General features: G+C 43.0%; 2 protein-coding genes across 2 annotated transcripts in view; one reads left to right on the forward strand and one right to left on the reverse strand.

Annotated features, from left to right (window-relative positions):
- The window catches only part of REPS1 (RALBP1 associated Eps domain containing 1), a 94601-nt gene extending 81661 nt beyond the window's left edge, over nt 1-12940 (forward strand). The window contains 8 exon segments of the mRNA XM_029057595.2: nt 3497-3566; nt 4879-4997; nt 5764-5828; nt 7814-7999; nt 8235-8330; nt 9421-9569; nt 10557-10662; nt 11532-12940. Coding sequence (XP_028913428.1) covers nt 3497-3566; nt 4879-4997; nt 5764-5828; nt 7814-7999; nt 8235-8330; nt 9421-9569; nt 10557-10662; nt 11532-11600 — 860 coding nt within the window. The 3' untranslated portion in view covers nt 11601-12940.
- Nucleotides 12941-13317: 377 nt separating this feature from the next.
- The window catches only part of ECT2L (epithelial cell transforming 2 like), a 68319-nt gene continuing 60869 nt past the window's right edge, over nt 13318-20767 (reverse strand). Inside the window, 4 exon segments of the mRNA XM_039911167.1 lie at nt 13318-13903; nt 14724-14896; nt 17909-17997; nt 19600-19665. Of these exon segments, the coding sequence (XP_039767101.1) occupies nt 13776-13903; nt 14724-14896; nt 17909-17997; nt 19600-19665 (456 nt within the window). The 3' untranslated portion in view covers nt 13318-13775.

The raw sequence follows: 20767 nt of genomic DNA on the forward strand, positions 1-20767 counted from the left end.
TAATTGAATTAGAATGCCAGTTGTCACAAAATCAATTTGTCCACATTTCTCAACCACTTTATTTTTAGAAATTGCATGTTGAATTGTCTTGTACATAGTATAGTGAAGGAACATCGCGAATGCTTAACACACCATTACTATTATTATGTGTCTAATGCCCATTTCTCCATCTTACTATTAAACTGCATTAGTTTAACCCTAGCTGTGAAAAAGTGAATTTTTCTATTTTAAATGTTTCATTGCTCTCTACACCTTTTATGTTTAATGTCATACATATGAAACCCTGGCTATGAAAATTGTGTAAAATCATGACACAATGTGTAATAAAATCTCAAAGCCAGCTTTGTGGCCTAATTCATAATTCATTCATTCATTCAATAGTATTTTTTGAGCATTTACTATGTGCAGAGAACTGTACTAAGCACTTGGAATGTACAATTCGGCAACAGATAGAGACAATCCCTGCCCATTGATGGGCTTACAGTCTAATCGGGGGAGACAGACGGACAAAAACAAGCCAACTTAATCACGATAAATAGAATTAAGGGGATGTACACCTCATTAACAAAATAAATAGGGTAATAAAAATATAAACAAATGAGCACTGTGCTGAGCGGAGGGGAATGGAGGGGGGAGGAACACAGGGCAAGGGGGGAAAGGGGGCTTAGCTGAGGGAGGTGAAGGGGGAGCAGGGAGGGAACAGAGGGAAAAGGGGAAGCTCAGTCTGGGAAGGCCTCTTGGAGGAGGTGAGCTCTCTGTAGGGCTTTGAAGAGGGGAAGAGAGTTTGGTGGAGGTGAGGAGGGAGGACATTCCAGGACAGCGGGAGGACGTGGGCCAGAGGTCGACGGCGGGATAGGCGTGAACGGGGGACAGTTAGGAGGTGAGCGGCAGAGGATCGGAGCGTGCGGGATGGGCAGTAGAAAGAGAAAAGGGAGGAGAGGTAGGAGGGGGCAAGGTGATGGGAGCCTAGAAGCCCAAAGTAAGAAGTTTTTGTTTCGTGTGGAGGTTGATAGGCAACCAATGGAGGATTATAAGGAAGGGAGTGACATGCCCAGAGCGTTTCTGGAGGAAGATGATCTGGGCAGCGGAATGAAGAATAGACTGGAGCGGGGAGAGACAGGAAGAAGGGAGATCAGAGAGAAGGCTAATGGAGTCAGGACACCTAAAGTTCTTGTACCCTTTTGCCATAGACGTACTTGGCTCATCTTGTCATTAACCTCTCTGTTCACTTTTTCTATCTGAAAATAGGGAAAATATCTATCCCTGTTAACCTTCCAGAGAGAGAAAGAGGAAAATGACATAAGCTCTGAATGTATTTTGAATTCTTCGGAAGCAGCGCTCTGTGTAAAATCCTAAATAACAGAACTGTAGTTATAACTTAAAATGCAAGCTCCTCCTGATTATCTAAATCGCAGAACTGTTTCCCCAAGGATATGAGAAGATATGTAATGGATACTATAAATCCTTCCAATTATTATTTTGTGATTTTTTTTTTCTTTTCTTCCCGATCTTTTATTTTTCTAATGGTACTAAAGCGCTTACTATAAGCCAGACACTGTACTGAGCGCTGGGGTTGAAACAAGATGATCATATTGGTCACAGTCCTTGTCCCACATTGGGCTCACAGTTTAAATCAAGGATGAGGATTTAATCCCCATTTTACAGAGGAGGTAAGCGAGGCACATGGATGTTAAGTGATTTGCCCAAGGTCACACAGCAGACAAATGGTGGCACCAGAATTAGATAGAACCCAGGTCCTCTGACTCCCAGGCTTGTGCTCTTTCCACTGGCTCATGCTGTTCTCCTTTAGCTAGATAAAGGGAAAACCATCCTCACATTTCTGATTTTTCTTAGGGAGCTCATTCACCTGTAGACTCACTCCCCACTGAAGCTGTTTTTCTTTGCATTTGGACCTGTTATTGAAGAACTTCTGTTCTTGAATTAAACATAATGAAACCTCCCTCCAATGCAAGGCATATGTTCTCCATGCCCAGATATGAAATAAAAACATGATGCTTGTTTTACTATGGCAGAATTAATTGTGCACAGGGTATTAATCCAGAAATAGGTGAGCATCATCATTGTATTAAAGTATCCACCAAATTTTGCACTCATAATCGTCAAGAAAATATTTCAGTTCCCCACATGGTGATTTTAATCAAAGGCAGTTGGTCCCTTAAAAAGCAAGAGGAGGAAAGCGAGTAACAGATTCAATTAAAAATTAAAGTTGCCATTTCATTATTAAAGCTACCTTTTCTTCCTAGAGGCCTACACAGATTAATGTTACATGAACTTTTTTAGGCCATTTACTCCAGCTCTTTCCTAGGACTTAGAGTAGTTCTATAATAATAATGAATATCTATGTGGGGAAGCAGTGTGGCATAATGGATAGAGCACAGGCCTGGGCATCAGAAGGGCCTGGTCTAATTCTGGCTCCTCCAGTTGTCTGCTGTGTGATCTTGGGCAAGTCACTTAACTTCTCTGTGCCACAGGTACCTCATCTGTAAAGCCTGTGAGTCCCATATGGAACAGGGACTGTGGCCAGCCCAATTCGCCAGCACTTAATACAGTGCCTGGCACATAATAAGCGCTTAGCAAATATCACCGTTATTGTTACCATTATTATTAGTAATAGTAGTAGTAAAAATAATATTAATAATCATGGCATTAGATAAACGCTTACTGTGTGCTGTGCATTATACTATGCGCTGGGTTAGATAAAGATAAGTCAGACAGTCCCTGTCTCACATGGGGCCCACAGTCTGAGTCGGAGGGAGAATGGGTTTTTAGTCCCCCTTTTTACAAGTGAGGAAATTGAGGCATAAAGAAGTGATTTGCCCACAGTCACAGAATGGGCAAGTTGGGAAGCCAGGACTAGAACCCAGGTCATTTGACTCCTGGACCTGTCTTCTTTCCATTCTTGTTTGTACTAACATTTCTCTTATGTAGTACTTTCTAGTCACCTTTGTGCCCCAAATATCTGTGTGTGTATTTTTCACTCATGAAACCATTTCTTTCCTCCATTACTTCCCATAGTGCCCAGAGTAATGCTTTGTACATCATAGTTGCTGATTGAAATGATAATGATGATATCAACAGCAGTTAAAGAAGCTAAGTACACAATTTCTGTCCCCTGGGAATTTGTATTCCAGAACAGTCACTAATTGCATAAATAGACATATAGCAAGACAAAAGAATAGTGTCTGTAGATAACAGAATAGCCTGGAGAAATCCATCAGTAACATCAAAAGCTAATGTTGCACTTTACCTCCTAAAGTGTGTTGTGAGATATACCATTAGTTTTAGCACTGTTGGTTCAGACTCCAGTTCCCTATCCATTTCTTAGCTGCAGAGTTATTTCAGGTCTGCTTTTCTCACCTAGGTGTTTCAGGTTTCAGTTGGCGGTCTTCCTGTTCATATAAAGGAAGATTGATTAGTCCTAGTTATTACCAGAGGTGGCCAAACTCAGTATTTTGTACTTTTCGTTTATCTGCAGATGGCTATAGCAGTTCAGACTCTTTTGCTTCTGATCCAGAACAGATTGGGAACAATGTAACTCGCCAACGGTCAGTATTTTCTGTAACCAATAAACGTTAAATTGCTTAGAACAGAGCACATTGTTCTGGGAGGAAAAGGTCATTTACCAGTTATTCATCTAGAGTCTTAAAATAATTCAGAAAGCTTTGTAGTTTGACTATAAACCTTTGAAAACATACTTTTCTTCTTTCTAGTAGTGTTTTTAAGAAACTGTTAGCTCTTCAGGAACCATAATCTCTCCAGTTCAGTCTTTCTAACTCCAAAAACTATGATTCCATATAACTTAAGAAAGAAAAACTAGCACTGTAACTGTATTTCAAAAACAAAAGCACTAGCAGAAGACTTCATAATATGTTTGGGAGAACTCTGTCTTACCTTAACTAAGAATGTATGGTTTGAAACCAGAGCCCAGAGTGCTAAAGAAGCTGAGTGAGGGGGGCCTCTGAAGTGGTTGAGAGGGGCAGTAGTTAGTAGGAAAAACTTGAACAGAGATGAAAAATACAGAGGGGTACAACTAGGTGGGGAGAAAGCTAAGAACTTAATTTTCCACTTCCACCCCCCCCCCCCCCAGCAAGTTCTGTATTAAAGTCGTATCCTGAAGGATGTGAGCAAAATCCAGGTTTGAACATTTGTCCCTAGCATTCAGATCTGTACCCTTAGGCCTTGCTGGTAGGCAGGAGGATTCTGGTAACCTCAGTGCCCCGGCCTTAGGAGTGCCCTCCATTTAGCGTTTGGGAAGGATATCATTACCTTCAGCCTGAACGGGGAACGGGGAGAAGAGAACTTCGTGAGTGTTACCTCCCCACGTTCCTCCTCCCCCAACCTTTTGCTTTTTTCCCCAAGCAGCCCCGCTAGCTCCCTCATCCTCCCCCACTTTCACCAGTGCTATTCTTTCCTTTGACTGCCTGGCTCTCACCCTGCTTCAGAAAGGGGACTGGCACCCTGGCAGATTCAGGTTTCCTAATATGAACTCTCACATAGTCGTGAAGTGAAAGTAAATTCAGGGCCCATTTTGAAATGGTATAGACCTCCAAATGTAAATGATTTTATTGTCAAATATAGTTGGTAGGATTTTATTACTATTAAATGGGAGTTTTTTTTTATTCTTTTAAATAGATAGCCACATCTATGGCCCATTTGCTCAGCTTTTTATTTGGGGTAAGAGGAAGGTATTCTGTCATGAAGTATTTTACTGCCTGGGAAACTCCTGAACCGGCAACGGGTTGGTAAAGTGGTTTTGTGGCCTGTTTATTTTGAGTGCTTATCATCAAGGCTGTGTATTGCAATAAGAACTGCGTGTCAGTGTCCTGATAAATTGGCATTTTGCCTTTGATTTTACAGGTCCCATTCGGGAACATCTCCAGATAATGCTGCACCACCACCGCCACCTCCGAGGTCTCATCCCAATCATTCTAGATCATCATCATTAGATATGAACAGGACCTTTACGGTTACGACAGGTAGGGGTTAGAAAACATTTTAAGAATGAATGTGATCGGCTTCGGAAATCATCCGCTAAGGAAACGTTTCATATTTTCATGGTATTTGTTTTGTACCCGACCTGTTTAATTCTTATCCGAGAAGATGTAGATGCCAGTATTATTTTGAAGTTAAAATCTGGAGTAAACATTGTCAAACATTGTCAGATGTGAAAATCACTTCTGATTCTCTTAAAAGGAGTAAATTACATTAAGAGAATTCAGTTCCCATAGTCAAATATGGAAAAAAGATGGTTATCCCAATTTTAGTTATTCAAATGGCAGAATCTAAAGCTGTTTGGTTTCATTTTTGAAAAAGGCATAATCAGTGTAATTAGACATGCATCCACCTGATAGTCAAACGTAATTGCTTGTGACTGAAATTTTAGCTGATCTGAGCTAGCTTCATTAATCAACTTTTCACTGTACAACATTTATTTGTTTTTCTACAAAATGCAATGGATAGAATTCAACTTGTCATAGTACTGCAATGAAAATAGAAGAAAAACTCAGGGCCTTATTGCCTCAGTGCAAAGTCGTTACTATCTTGCGAAATATATTTTTTATATTGAGTAATAAAGTGCCCAGATTTTAAGAGTTTTTCTGAGAAATGGTTTGTTGCCTTAAGATGTATCTGTGTGCTTTTTCCTTTAAAATTGACAACACTGTATCATTATCATGAATAGAGTTTTAATAGCATTACAGCAACTTACATACCCAAAGAAACACAAATTTCCTTTCCTTACAGGACAGCAACAGACTGGAGTTGTTGCCTATCCACCCGCAGTGCCTCCAAGACCACAGCCATCACAGGTAATGTTGAGGTTCTTTTTTTCTCCTCTTTCAATCAACTGTCCCTGACCTGATTATATTGTATCTATCCCAGCCCTTGTTTCCGTACTTGGCACACAGTAACCACTAAATGAATGCCACTACTATTGTTATGGTTTTCTGAATGAAGATGCAGAGGACAGGACAGGTTGCCTTGGCATTGCAAGGTCCTGTCAGTCCAGCTTCGTTGCACATGTGAAAACCAAAGGGATTCAGTGCTAGGTCATCCTGCACCTTTTACATCTGAGAAGAGGGTATGCACAGCCCCAACGGTATGCACCTTATTAACACCATGGAATTCTGTGCATTTGCAGGGCCGCATTTCACTTCCAGTAGCTCTCCATAACCCCATGCTTCTATGGGGAGAAGTACCCTGAAAATCCTGGTTACTTACCAAGTTGTCCCCCTTAAACCTCAGTAATCATGGATGTATAAGGGGCAAAAGAATCCAGAATCAATCAGTAGTATTTATTGAGCTACTACTCTGTACAGAGTGCTTGGGAGAAAACAATATAGTTAGTAGACGTGATCACTGCTCTCGACGAGTTTGCAGTCTAGTGGAGGAGGAGAGATGGCTGGACCTTAAAAATATAGTATGGTATAAGAACAAATGATCCCATGTGAAGCTGGGGAATGGCACATGAGCAGATCATCTGCATATAGTGGTGAAATGCATGAGGAAAACCAGAAAACATGAAACCTGGGAAAAATTACTCAGGATGGTAATAGTGATGGTCTAAAGGCCTAAGATAGGGCATGAACCACACTATGCAACTGCATAAAGGAAAACAGAACCTGGACTTTAATTGGGCCAAGAACACGAGAACAAGAAGGGATCTGTCCCCTTGAGATGGGGAAGGAAAGTAACAAGTGACAATGTGTCTTAAAAAATGAATTTCATTTAATTATTCAGTCGTATTTATTGAGCACTTTGTGCAGAACACAGTAAGCGCTTGGGAGAGTCCAATACAACAATAAACAGATACATTCCCTGCCCACAGCGAGTTTACAGTCTAGCGGCAGGGAGACAAACATTAATATAAATAAATAGATTGCAGATATGAACATAAGTGCTGTGGGGCTGGGAGCAGGGAAGAACAAAGGAAGCAAGTCAGGGCGACTCAGAAGGGAGTGGGAGAAGAGGAAAGGGGGACTTAGGGAAGGTCTCTTGAGGGAGATCTGCCTTCAGTAAGTCACTGAAGCGGGGGGAGAGTAATTGTCTGTTGGATTTGAGGAGGAAGGGCGTTCCAGGTCACGGGCTGGACTTGGGCGAGGAGTCAGTGGCAAGATAGACAAGATTGGGGTACAGTGAGTAAGATAGCATTAGAGCAAAGTGTATGGGCTGGGTTGAAGTAGGAAGTCAGCGCTAAGGTAGGAAGGGGCAAGGGCAATGCCTTATGCTGTGAAGGTTGAACCGACAGGATTTGGTGACAGATTGAAAGTGCTGAGTAAGGGGCTTGGGAAACGGAAGAAATAAGACATATTAATAAATAAGTGAAGAAGAGAGATGAGATGGCAGAGGGATGGTGTAACCAGGAAGGGAGGGTCAAGGGGAGAGGTGTGGAAGTAGCCATTTAGATGGGCTTGGAAAGAAGGGTGCTACCCAGCTAGACAAAGCCAAAACAGGAAATCATTCCCAGCTGGGAGTTGCAAAGATGTGAGTGCCGATTTGGGAGGCATGAGAGTCAGGTACGTACATGTTCAAGTATAAATAGGCATTTGAAATCCTCTTCTTATTGCTCCCTGCACTGTGGCTCATTTTCTATTTTCCTTTTCCTACTTATCTCTCTTGCCAACTCACAGTTCTTATTATGTATTGCTGCGAAAGGCCTGAGTGATTAGAATAATTGATCTCCTTTCCACCTCCTGTAGAGAGGAACCTAGAGTTTTTCTGAACACTGAACTCATGCCAACTTAATTTTTCTTGGACTGTTTTATATGACGAATGCAACGTTCTTGCCTTTTAGGCTGCAGGGCCTCACGTGCATCGCCCAGTGGATGCTGAAGGCCTAATAGCCCACACCAGTACCTCACCTCAACAGATCCCAGAACAACCAAATTTTGCAGATTTCAGCCAATTTGAGGTATTTGCTGCATCAGGCGTAAATGAAGAACAAGAAGATGAAGCTGAGCAACACCCTGAGGTCTTGCAGGTGAGCATTCATGGGTTTACGTGATTCCTCTTGGCTTAGCGGTTCTCTGCATCTCTTGGTTCAGCTCATGATTCTGAGAATACTTGATGATTCGTTTTCTGCACGTGTGCCCGTTTAAAAATTATGTATTTGTTTCTGTTGATGGAAAAATGGCGTGATGTTTGAGTTTCTTAAATGTGAATTACACATTACAGTGTACTTGCTCTTAACAATACTTCACTGGATACCTTTATAGGTGGAAAAGCCATCTGATCCCACAAGTTCTCTTAGAGTTGCCAAAACAGATGGAAGAGGTGAAGATAAGACAGTCGCTAGTGCTCCTGCTTCAGTGGTACGTACAATGTCTTTTTTGTAGTCACGGCCAATGTTTTTGCCCCTAACACCCTCACTTGTTTTGAGATTGTCAGAAGCTTCAGAGTCAGCGCTTAGTACAGTGCTGTGCACAAAGTAAGTGCTCAATAAATATCATTGAATGAATGAAGGGTCTGGGAGGTCATCCAGTCTAGAGCTCAAGGCAGGTCCTACTGAAACCATTGCCTAGGGAGTCTCTAGGATCTCACAACCTTATCCCTTAGAAAGGTCTCCTAACATCAGATGCTTTCTGTTGAAACTTAACCTCGGAGAAGAACCCTCTAATTGTATCTCTCTCAACTCTCTCACCTTCATCTCCTCACCACCCCCCCTTGGCCTGGATCTTTCTTCTTCTCCATATTCAAAACCGTCCAAGTCATAGCAAGTCACCAACTAGCTCTAGCAGTTGTGAACCTATTTATACCTACTCTGCAGCTCTGTGTGTGTGGTGTGTGTATTTACATTTTTATATATGTATATGTATGTATATATGTGTGTGTGTATACATATATATATGTATGTTTAGCTATTGATTTTGCTCACCTTATTTATAAATATTGCCTGTTTCACCAATTAATGGGAGCTCCTTGTAGGTAGGATTTAAGCGTGAATGAGGAAGGCTTTGAGAACCTTCTCACTGTGCTTTGATCTCATTTCTCTCGCCGCTGACCCCTCACATCCTGCCTCTGGACTGCAATGCCCTCCCTCCTCAAATCTGACAGACTCTTACTCTCCCTCCCTGCCCTCAAAGCCTTAATGAGGGCACATCTCCTGCAAGAGGCCTTCCCTGACTAAGCCCCCCTTCCCTTTCCTCCCACTCTCATTGCCCTGATTTGTTCCCTCCCAGCGTCACAGCTCTTATGTACATATCTGTAATTTATTTATATTAACGTCTGTCTCCCCACCCTCTAAGACTGTAAACTCACTGTGGGCAGAGAAAGTGTGTTTATTGTTGTATCATACTCTCCCAAGCACTTAGTACAGTGCTCTGCACACAGGAAGCGCTCAGTAAAGACAGTTGAACGAAATGAATGATTGAAGTTGTGGATTTTGTCTTCTCTTTTCTCCAGGGCAAAGGCACAACACCTCTTGCTCCACCTCCAAAGCCCGTGCGTCGAAGGTTAAAATCAGAGGATGAACTAAGACCAGAGGTCGATGAGCATGCACAGAAGACAGGTGTATTGGCTGCTGTCCTCGCTGCCCAGCCTTCCATTCCTAGGTAATCAAAAATGAGCCCTGTTGTGTTTGATGGATTATTTCTCCATTGCTTTAAAGAATGTGGCAAAAAACATTTCTCCGCTGAGAACAGACTAATCCACTCACACATTTTTCACATTAAAAAATGACCCCATCCCACTGCCTCTGCTCCCTCTGCGAGCCGAGCCCTAGTCTGTTGAAAGATCCCCCCGTTCAGGGAACAGACCATTCATCGGCTCCCCAGCACCAAGGTGCCCAGAGATGCCAGGAGTGGTAGTGGGCTGAACAGGTTCTCCACGTGCCCAGTGGCAACGTGGCCCATGGTCTCCGCGCCCGCTGCTTCCTTCACTGCCAACGTAGGGCCCTCCTCCTTCCACCTGCAGTCTCCCTAGGCCAGCACCTGCCCATCCTCTCGCTCCTTACCACTCTGTTCCCCCATCTCCCGGAAAAGTCTTTGTCCGGTCCAAACTTTTTGCCTCCCAGGTCTACTTCACCTTTTGGGGTTAGTTTTAAAAAGACAGTTACCAGCCATAGGTAGTATTAAGCCAAACCGGTCTCCTGAAACCAAATGGAGTTACTCCTTTAGTTGGTAAATTGCTTTTCTCAAGAAACATCAGTGTGCCACAAAGGCAACATCAACTCTTAAGTCTAAGTGTGAACTCCGATTCACTGAATATATCGCTCTAGTATTAGCAAGTGAAATAGATGGAGAGGAAAATAGGTTGTAGAGTTATTTTCCATTCCTGTTCCAGCAAGACAACTACAGGATTTTACTGCAGACTAGTTAAGTGAGAATGCCAGGGCTTTCAAAAGTCCTAAAAACCACAGGGAAAGCGTAATCTGAAAAATGATTTTATAATTTGGAAAGTTGAAGTGTAGATGTCTTGGGGGATGTTGAAATGGGTTGAACTGCAATAAATGGAAACTATTTCTGCGTCTTCATCGAATGCTTGCAGTTGGGCATTAAGTTGTCAGGAAGTGAAATTTATTTTCCTTCTTACCTCCTCAGGTCAGTTGGGAAAGACAAGAAAGCTATTCAAGCATCAATTAGGCGCAATAAGGAAACCAACACAGTTTTGGCAAGATTGAATAGTGAATTGCAGCAACAATTAAAGGTAATAGTATTGTTGGGCTAAGTAGGATAGATCATCTAAAATTACAGTTAAATTGTTTTCATGTCACGGGAGAATCATATTTTTGAATAGTCTGCCAAGAGCCACTGTATCGTTAGGAATCAGGTAGGTTGCCAAAGTGACATGAGTGGGCTAATTTTTGTCATCCTACATATTAATATAAATGATCTACTATAATATCAGTGTGGCTCAGTGTAAAGAGCACGGCCTTGGGAGTCAGAGGCCATGGGTTCGAATCCCGGCTCCACCACTTGTCAGGTGGGTGACTGTGGGCAAGTCACTTAACTTCTCTGTGCCTCAGTTAACTCATCTGTAAAATGGGGATTAAGACTGTGAGCCTCAGGAGGGACAACCTGATTACCCTGTATCTACCCCAGTGCTTAGAACAGTGCTCTGCACATAGTAAGCGCTTAACAAATACCAACATTATTATTATTATCATCTGATGTTAAGATTTCATGTTCCCTAAGAAAGTTTTGACATGCAAGTGACCCCTCTTCTCTTCTCCCCCTTCTCCCCGCAAACCCCGCCTCCAAAAAAAAAAGTTAGAGCACTTTTAGGATTATCATGCTATAATGAGGCAGTCGAAGAGGAGGGATTCCAAGTCAGAAGTTCGCAGCCATTAAGGCACTCAGAGAGGTAGATGCACCAGACAGGATTTGGTGAAGGGTGAAGAGAGGGAGAAGCTGTACGGAGAGAATCGGGATTGCAAAATTGGGAAAAAGAAAGGAGCCACGAATCATGTGATCAGCTTGGTTGGGGGGTGTACCGTTGAATAATGGGAAGCATGCCTTATCTCTAACAAACCTTAACTTTCATCCATCATTTGCCAACCCACATCTCGTTTCCAGGATGTTCTTGAAGAGAGAATCTCCCTGGAAGTTCAGCTGGAACAACTTCGGCCTTTCTCTCACCTATAAGCCAACTGCCGTAAACTGTGAACGTATTTGTTTTTAAAGGGGTGGGAGGGTGGGTGGGGAGGGGCTCAAAGCCAATTTGAGGACCCAGACGTTCAGCCCAGTGCACTCTCCAGCGGTTAAGTTTTGTGATTCTGTTCTGTCCCGTGTGTTCCACTGTATTTAAGTACCTTTTTTTAAATCTCAACAATAAAAAGGGTCGGGATAACTTTCTGGAAGGCATGGTGTATTCGTTGGCACGTCCCATCCTTGTTCCCCCTCCCCCCAACCGATCCCCGACACAGAAATAGATGGTGTCTAGACCCTAGAGTTAAGATGATGGCCAGAATTTTAAACTGGAAGTGATTTGACTAATGGACTTCTCTACTGCATGAAACCTTGTGCACAGAAATAGCTTTCCAGAAAAGGAAATGAGCAGAGCCCTGACGTTATCCCTCAAACTGTCAACTCTAGTGGGTCAGTTTTGATTTTTTTTTCATAAATCTGAAATTCTTTTAATTTGATCATTTGCGACCATAATACCAGACAGAGAATTCTTCAGCAGTTAGCACACCACCTCCGGGAAGCGCCTGCCTCTTTGCAATAAACAGGATCCTTCAGGGTAGCCCAGGGTTCTTGCAGGCTGCCAAGCCATACCAACCAACCGGCTTGTCGGATTTCATGCTTTTCCTTCTGTCTCTTGCCACGTAGGACAGCAAAGCCACCCACCCACTTAATAATCTTCCCATCCTGATTTTGATCCAGCAGCGCCATGTAAATGACTCTTCTGTTACAACCAGGATAAATCTAGCAGGCCTTCTTGAACTGTCCTTTCTGTGAAGAGAAATGGGTGTTTATCCCAGCATTCTGTTTGCACTCTCCCCACAGCCCCCCAGATTCCTCCTTGATCTGCATGCTTCACACATCTACCTTTTCATTAACAATCCACCCTCACCTGTCTTTACTGTAACAGATTATTATCAAGTAGAAAGTGTCAGTACTTTGATGGACTTACATTTCCTAGCGAAGTTTACGTAGGATTTCTGGGCTACCTTCTGTCATCGTCACTAGGCCTCGTTCTGTTGGCATATAGACAGGCTTTTCACTATTAACAAAGAGTCCCCTGAGTGTATCCTACGCTTCAGGTTGATGTACTGTATTAGGATTTGTTGTATATTGTATGATACACACCTTTTGATCTCATATGTAAATTTGCATTAATTGCTGACTAACAGCAAATATTCTATTTAATGGCTTATTCTGGCTGTGGGATCATAGATGTTAAACTGCATGGATGTATCTCAGCAGAATCAGAACTAGCAATTGTGTGATTTTTACACCAATAAAACAGCACAATATTTTAATTTTTGTTCCTTTTGTTTAAATTAGGATCCAAATTTCACCAATGAACTTCAGGGAGAGCTTTTTTTTCCCCTCATTGTTGATGGCAGGAACCAAATATTGTTGCCTAGGTCTTCACTGTCATTGCTGGGAAACTTCAGTCTGCCTTTGGCAAACAGTTTTGACTGACACTGTGAGGCAAAAGCGAAGCTAAGGCAGCGTAGAGGACAGAGTGATAGATTCATTTAACTAAGTATGGAATGCTTCTTAAGGACAATTTAAAGGATTCAGATGTTTTTTGGATTTTAGTCTCACCCATTACAGCGGCCTCCTAAATTAACTTTTGGAATGATGGAGGGAATTTTTCGAAACCGAGAATCAAACTCTCCAAAACAAAAACTTCAAAGTAGGGTGAAAATTCCATTTAATAGCATATGTTATTCACAAAACTCAAAGCATCATCTAAAGAAGTAATGTAGCATTAATTAGGGAAAATAAACAAATCATACCTTTCCTTGTGCAAATTACTGCTTATGGAAAATCTGTGAGCCTCAAACTGGAACCACGCATTTTGAGAATGGTTAATGATGCAGGGAATGTTTTTATAAAGACCACATTGCCACTTGATGCAGAGTGTACTACTTCAAGAGACTTCCAAGCTTCAAGGCCTATCCTTCTTGAATCTGAATGTTCAAATGATTCTCAAGTAACAATGGGCCTAGTTTCAAAGAGAGGGAGTCAACTGTTCTTGTTAACCAGAAGCATCTCCTGCTCAGATAATTGTGAGGCACAGAAAAGATACACACTGTTGTTTGAGGGCCTGTCATAAACGTTCCTTTGTTTCATTTGGGTCCAATTTTACTTCTCAATAGCACTTTTGATGGCCCTCTGCAACACAGAGAGCCATGTGAATTTATCATCTTCCACTTCTGTAGAACAGATCCATTGACGAGTTGGAGCTTGGAGGATAAATGCATTCTTGACATCTGTTGAACAGTAAGTCACCTTAGTTTAATTATATCATCAAGAATTCGAGAGCTACCATGAAGTGCTTTGACAAAATACTTGTATTTAGAACTTAATGCAGATTAGCGGCTAGCTCATCTTTAAGAATTTTAAAAATTAACATTGAATTTAACACCCTGTAAAAGGGAACAGAATTTAACTTCAGACTATCGCTAAAAATACTTTTGGTGACTGCGTTTGTTTCACACCCCAAATAGGACACAGCCGGGAAAATAAGTTTTTGGTTATTTTTACATTACACATGTCTCTGTGTGAAATTAAAATTGGCAATAGCTTCTTTCCAAAAGACCAACTGTACTAGAGGAAAATGGGGGAATAAGAGTTCTCTTTCTTCATGGGTTTTGTAGTAGAGCAGACCACTCTTTTTATGAGTGCATCTTCTAAAGTTTGAGAAGTCCACTGCAGCTTGAGAATCATAAAATGGGTCCAGCAGGAAGTATGCCTTCCCCTTTGACGTGAATGTAACCCCCTATTAGTACGGATGAGAAGAAATCATGGGTGTTAGGATACTAAATCTCACAGATGGTCTGCTTAAAGCCTGCTGTTTGCCACAATTTTTGCTTGCCCAAAATGGACCGTACACCGACAAGCCCAAGAAAATCAGATGCCCCTATTCAAAGCCAAACCTAATTCAGCTTTGAAAATGGTCAGATGCTCATTTGTGGCACACTGTCAAACTAACTTTTTTGACTCTTTACCACCGCTTGTCCTTTGCTAATGCTACCCGCGGATTGTGGCATCCCATAATAAGTATGCTGTTCCCAAAATGGGAGGACTTACATTGCGAGTCAGGAATATCTTCTACAAAAAGCCGGGGGAGGGCTACTGATGCCAAGAACCGGTAAGTTGTCTTTGAGGCCCTTTCAAATGGGCTGTGAGAGATTCCACGACTGGAAACAACGAGGGCATCGTTGAAAAGGAAAAGGCTGAGGTCGTGGATGTGCTCATAGAGTCTGGATGGGTAGGGGGGAAAAAACAACCAAATTAACCAGTCAGATTCTTGCCACGTCACAAGTTACAGCTTAAGAATTTGGTTGTGCGTGAATCTAACAAGATCTCTCTCACTGCAGACATAAGTGCATACTATGTGCAGAGCACTGTACTAAGCCATGGAGAGAGTGCAATATTGTCTTATGCTATTGAGTCATCTCTGACCCATAGCAACAGTTTAACTGACACATACCCTGCCCACGATGAGCTTATTCCATTAACTGTCCTCTGCCTTCTGTTTTTAGGATTCAAGCTTTGACTAATAGGGGCTCTGTCTCTTTTTGACTCCGGAAATTTCTTAGTGAACAATTACTAGCACAAAGGAGAAAATGTATAGGGATGTTGGAACTTTCTAGGCTATAAGCTTGTCATGGCAGGGAATGTGTCTACCAACTCTTTATTGTACTCTCCCCCAAGTGTTTAGTGCAATGCTTTGCACTCCGAAAGCATTGAATAAATACGATTGAATTTTTTTTGGTTTTTGGGTGTTTTTTTTTCCTCAACAATAATGTCATGAGTCTTAGGCAGAGTTTAGAACCACCCGATGCTGCAAACAGTGGATATAAGTGCTCAACAAAAGCCATTGCATTCGGGTATATAGCATGGAAAGGGTTAGTTGGTCACAGATGAGTCTGCTCAGTCATGCTGCTCCACTGATTGATATGACTAACGGTGATCTCCACAAGGAACAGCTTTTTATGTAGTGGGCTATTAATTATGTCAAAAAGGATAAAGGCAAGAAAAGGAAATAAGAGCTGTTGATGTTTTGCTTCATCAACCCAGGATTTGAGATGAAGAACCCCTGAGGTGTATATAGTGCTGTAATTTGATTTTGACAATCTGATGACAATTCACTTAAGGGGCCCTCAGTTGCTTTCATCTGAATCTTTCTAAAACTTTAACAACTGGAGTTGGGGGGAAATTACAGTGGGATTCTTCATAAACTATTCGTGAGACTGTATTTAATTGCTTTAATTTTATACTTCCGATGAGTAACATGAAATTAACTTTCGTCTCAGTTGCTGGCGGGAACCTGAAAAAGTGCCCAATGAGTCAGAATTGCCCCTTCTAATTAGAGAGAGGAAGAGGTCCTTGCGTTCTACCAATAATTTTCGGCAATTGAAACATTTTACCAAGTTATTTTGTCTAGGTTTTGGAAGACTAAATATTAAATTTTGAGTAATTCCATCGGTAATCTCTCCTAATCCTCCTCGACCTCTCAGCTGCCTCTCAGTTGTGGACTACCCTCTTCTCCTGGAAACTTTATTCAACCTTGCCTTCACTGACTCTATCCTCTCTTGGTTCTCCTCTTATCTCTCTGGCCGTTCATTCTCAGTCTCTTTCACGGGTTCCTCCTCTGCCTCCCACCCCATAACTGTGGGGTCCCTTTTATTCTCCATCTACACCTACTCCCTTGGAGAACTCATTCGCTTCCATGGCTTCAACTGCCACTTTAGGCAGATGATACCCAAATCTACATCTCCAGCCCTGATCTCTGTCCATCTCTCCAGTCTCTCATCTCCTCCTCCCTTCAAGACATCTCTACTTGGATGTCCTCCCATGACCTCAAACTTAACATGTCCAGAACAGATCTCCTTATCTTCCCACTTTCCCATCCCTGAAAGCAGCACCACCATCCTTCCTGTCTCACAGGCCCGTAACCTTGGCCTTGTCCTCGACTCCTTTCTGTCATTCAACCCACATATTCAGTTCATCACTAAATCCTGTCGGTCCCACCTTCACAACATCGCTAAAATCCGCCCTTTCCTCTCCATCCAAAGCGCTACCACATTAATACAGTCACTAATCCTGTCCCGCCTGGATTATTGCATCAGCCTCCTTGCTGACCTCCCAGCCTCCTGTCTCTCCCCACTCCAGTCCATATTTCACTCTGCTGCCCAGATTGTTTTTCTACAGAAATGTTAGGGACATGTCATCCCGCTCTTCGAGAAACTCCAGGGATTGCCTATCTACCTCTGCATCAAACAAAAACACCTCTCCATTGGCCTTAAAGCACTCCATCACCTTTCCCCCTCCTACCTCACCTCGCTTCTCTCTTACAACCCAGCCCACACACTTCGCACCTCTAGTGCTAACCTCACTGTGCTTCAATCTCTCCTGTTTTGCCACCGACCCTCCGCCCACGTCCTGCCTTTGGCCTGGAACGCTGTCCCGCCTCAAATCCGACAAAGAGTTATTCTGCCCCCTTCAAAGCCTATTGAAGACATATCTCCTCCAAGAGGCCTTCCCAGACTAAGCCCCACTTTTCCTCATCTCCCACTACCTTCTGCATCATCCTGACTTGCTCCCTGTGCTCTTCCCCCATCCCAGCCCCACAGCACTTATATACATATCTGTAATTTTATTATATTGCTGTCTGTCTGCCCCCTTTAGACTGTAAGCTCGTTGTAGGCAGGGAATGTGACCGTTTATTGTTGTATTGTACTCTCCCAAGCGCTTATTACAGTGCTCTGCACATAGTAAGTGCTCAATAAACACTACCGAATGAATAAGTATTTATTGAATGCTATGTGCTGAATACTGAACTAACCCTTGGGAGCGTACAATACAACAGAGCAGACGTTCCCTTCCCATAATGAACTTAGTAATGTATCTAAAGTTTGGCTATGTCCAGCCTTTGTAATTAGCTGTATTCAAATACCATACCCACAGTTTTTGGTAAGCCTTTGTTTTTGAAAACTAGGTGAATTGAAAGCTAACTTTCTGATTCGGGAAGGTATCTTCAGTAAACAGAAGAAACTAGTACCCATCTCTCCCATCTAGGTTCAGAAAATTCATCTAAGATAGGCTCTCAGTCCTCAGATTTTTTATTTTAAATCCCCTGGCACTGGGCTAGGTGGAGTATCTGAATGAATGGGTCGGTAATATCTTCCATTTCCAGGTGCCAGCCTGAAAATTGCTGTTTTACATGCAGAGAGGATTGCAAGTTAATCAATTGCTCAGTGGGTTTTTACCTTAACGAGAAAATGATGTCCTCATCGCAGTAGCGGAGCTGGGCTACATCCTGAACTCTAATCAGGTACCTGTTGTCCTCGGTTAGGGTCTACGGTTTAAACAAATAATGAGAAACAAAAGGACCGTCTTGTCTAGAAGGTCCCTAGTACTGCTGTCAATCCAGTTTGACTGTCATGGATGACATGCTGCAACCTAACTCATAGTTGCACTTTGAAAAAACTGTGGAAATCATAAACCAACTGATGAGCTTGCCCCTTAGAGCACATGCAGGGCCACCTCAGACTTTCTGGCTCCTAGGCAGCAAGGACGGACCCGGGAGGCTATTCAACCACCTGAGGCGGCTATGTAAATCAGACCAACAGTGCCCTGACCCACCCTGTGCCCCAGGCAACGGTCCAGCCTGCCCAGAGGGTAGAGCCGGGGCTGGCTGGTATCCGGCCATGTTTGAGGTGGGCAAGAGAAATGTGTGGAGCAGGAGGATTTGTTTAACTGAAAATACCCTGTGGAAGATCATCCGGCAGATAATCTGGGCAATGGTTTAAATGCCAGAACCCACGTGAGTGAGATCTTAGCTAACTTCAATTTACTGAGCAGTAAAATCTTCAGCCAGATCATCATGGCAAAAGCCAAAACCAATGTGAGTGAGATCCTCTTACCTGAACTTCTGTACAGGCACACCCACGATACATGTGTAATACGTTCCTTGAAACTGTGGGTTTGTCGTGAATCGTCTTGAGGGAGGCGTTTTCCCACAGACTAAAATGTAGTTTGTTAGTTTCCCATTCCAGAGTCAACCCCAGCATGACAACCGAGCCTTTGGGGTCATTAAAAGATACACTGGTCCCTTCCTCGCTATCATTTCTGAAGACTCCCTTAAATCTTGTGTATCCCAAACATAGCTCCTTCTAGATGCCACGCCAATATTCAGCTGTGCCCAGAGCTTTGTGTGATTGATGCTCAAGCCGTGTGCCACCACACACCCGCTTCTGGTAAAATGTGAGGGCCTCCCAGGAGGACCCTGATGGCTAGAGATAGTGGAGTTCTGGTCCCACCTCCCTGCCCCAAATGTCAACGAGCCAACCGGGCCTGACCCAGTTACCTCTCTAATTGCTGACCAGCTGGCTCTGAAGCTCCTCCCTGCAAATCCCTTTGTCCCTGCTGGTGCCTCCCAGCACTTATGGCATCATTTTAGGCCCTCCCACCCCCACACACCCCAGAGTGGTTCCAGCTCTGATGCCTGGCAGTGACTGAAGGTAACACTGGGCTGGTCCAGTGGATGGGAAGCAGCAGTGGAAAGAGCACGGGCTTGGGAGTCAGAGGTCATGAGTTTGAACCCCTGCTCTGCCACTTGTCAGCTGTGTGACTGTGGGCAAGTCACTTAACTTCTCTGTGCCTCATCTGTAAAATGGGGATTAAGACTGTGAGCCTCACATGGGACAACCTGATTACCCTGTATCTACCCCAGCACTTAGAACAGTGCTCTGCACATAGTAAGTGCTTAACAAATACCAACAGTATTATTATTATTATCCTGGGCTACAACCGCTATTAGCATGTAACATCACCGGATTTTATGTATTGTCATCGTTCGGATCAGTGGGACAGTGGTCTTTATTGAGCACTGATGGTGTGCAGAGCACTTTACTATGCACCTGGGAGAGTACAACATTCGGGGTTCACCCGTACTTACAGGACATCCAGAGATGATTCGTTGTGTTTTTAACATTTGATCCTTCTTGTTGACATTTTGCTTCAACTGGAAAACAAGGTGGTTATTTATACACTCGGAAAAATGACCGAGTTTTGGGGACTGATGCAGGGAGAAGTACTGGTAGGTTCTGCTCAGCAGAGTAGAGCAGTACAGGGTGCTGACCATGGACTAACAAATATTAGACACTCAGGTAAATCACAATTTCCTTATACGAAACTTAATTACCAATTTTTTTTGAAAGTTTACAAAATGCGTTCACATTTAAAAACATGATTTGAGAGAGTCTTATTTTTTCAAATCTGATGAGTGACTGTGGGCAAGTCACTTCACTTCTCTGTGCCTCAGTTCCCTCATCTGTAAAATGAGGATTAAGACTGTGAGCCCCACGTGGGACAACCTGATTCCCCTGTGTCTACCCCAGCGCTTAGAACAGTGCTCGGCACATAGTAAGCGCTTAACAAATACCAACATTATTATTATTATTATGAGTCCGAATTTAAAAACAAAAACCAGAAACTTAATTTACCCTGTTTTTGCAGAAGTTCTACCTTATATGCATTTAAGACCAAGATTGCTTTGTAATGACCTTTGAAAGTTTACATTTTAATCGAAAATTGAAACATTCATTCATTCAATAGTATTTATTGAGCACTTACTATGTGCAGAGCACTGTACTAAGCGCTTGGAATGAACAAGTCGGCAACAGATAGAGACAGTCCCTGCCGTTTGACGGGCTTACGGTCTAATCGGGGGAGACGGACAGACGAGAACAATGGCAATAAATAGAGTCAAGGGGAAGAACATCTCGTAAAAACAATGGCACTAAATAGAATCAAGGCAATGTACAATTCATTAACAAAATAAATAGGGTAATGGAAATATATACAGTTGAGCGGACGAGTACAGTGCTGAGGGGATGGGAAGGGAGGGGGGAGGAGCAGAGGGAAAAGGGGAAAAGAGGGTTTAGCTGCGGAGAGGTAAAGGGGGGGTGGTAGAGGGAGTAGAGGGAGAAGAGGAGCTCAGTCTGGGAAGGCCTCTTGGAGGAGGTGAGTTTTAAGTAGGGTTTTGAAGAAGGGAAGAGAATCAGTTTGGCGGAGGTGAGGAGGGAGGGCGTTCCGGGACCGCGGAAGGACGTGGCCCAGGGGTC

Source organism: Ornithorhynchus anatinus, chromosome 2 (genome assembly GCF_004115215.2).
Source record: "Ornithorhynchus anatinus isolate Pmale09 chromosome 2, mOrnAna1.pri.v4, whole genome shotgun sequence".
Classification (NCBI taxonomy): domain Eukaryota; kingdom Metazoa; phylum Chordata; class Mammalia; order Monotremata; family Ornithorhynchidae; genus Ornithorhynchus; species Ornithorhynchus anatinus.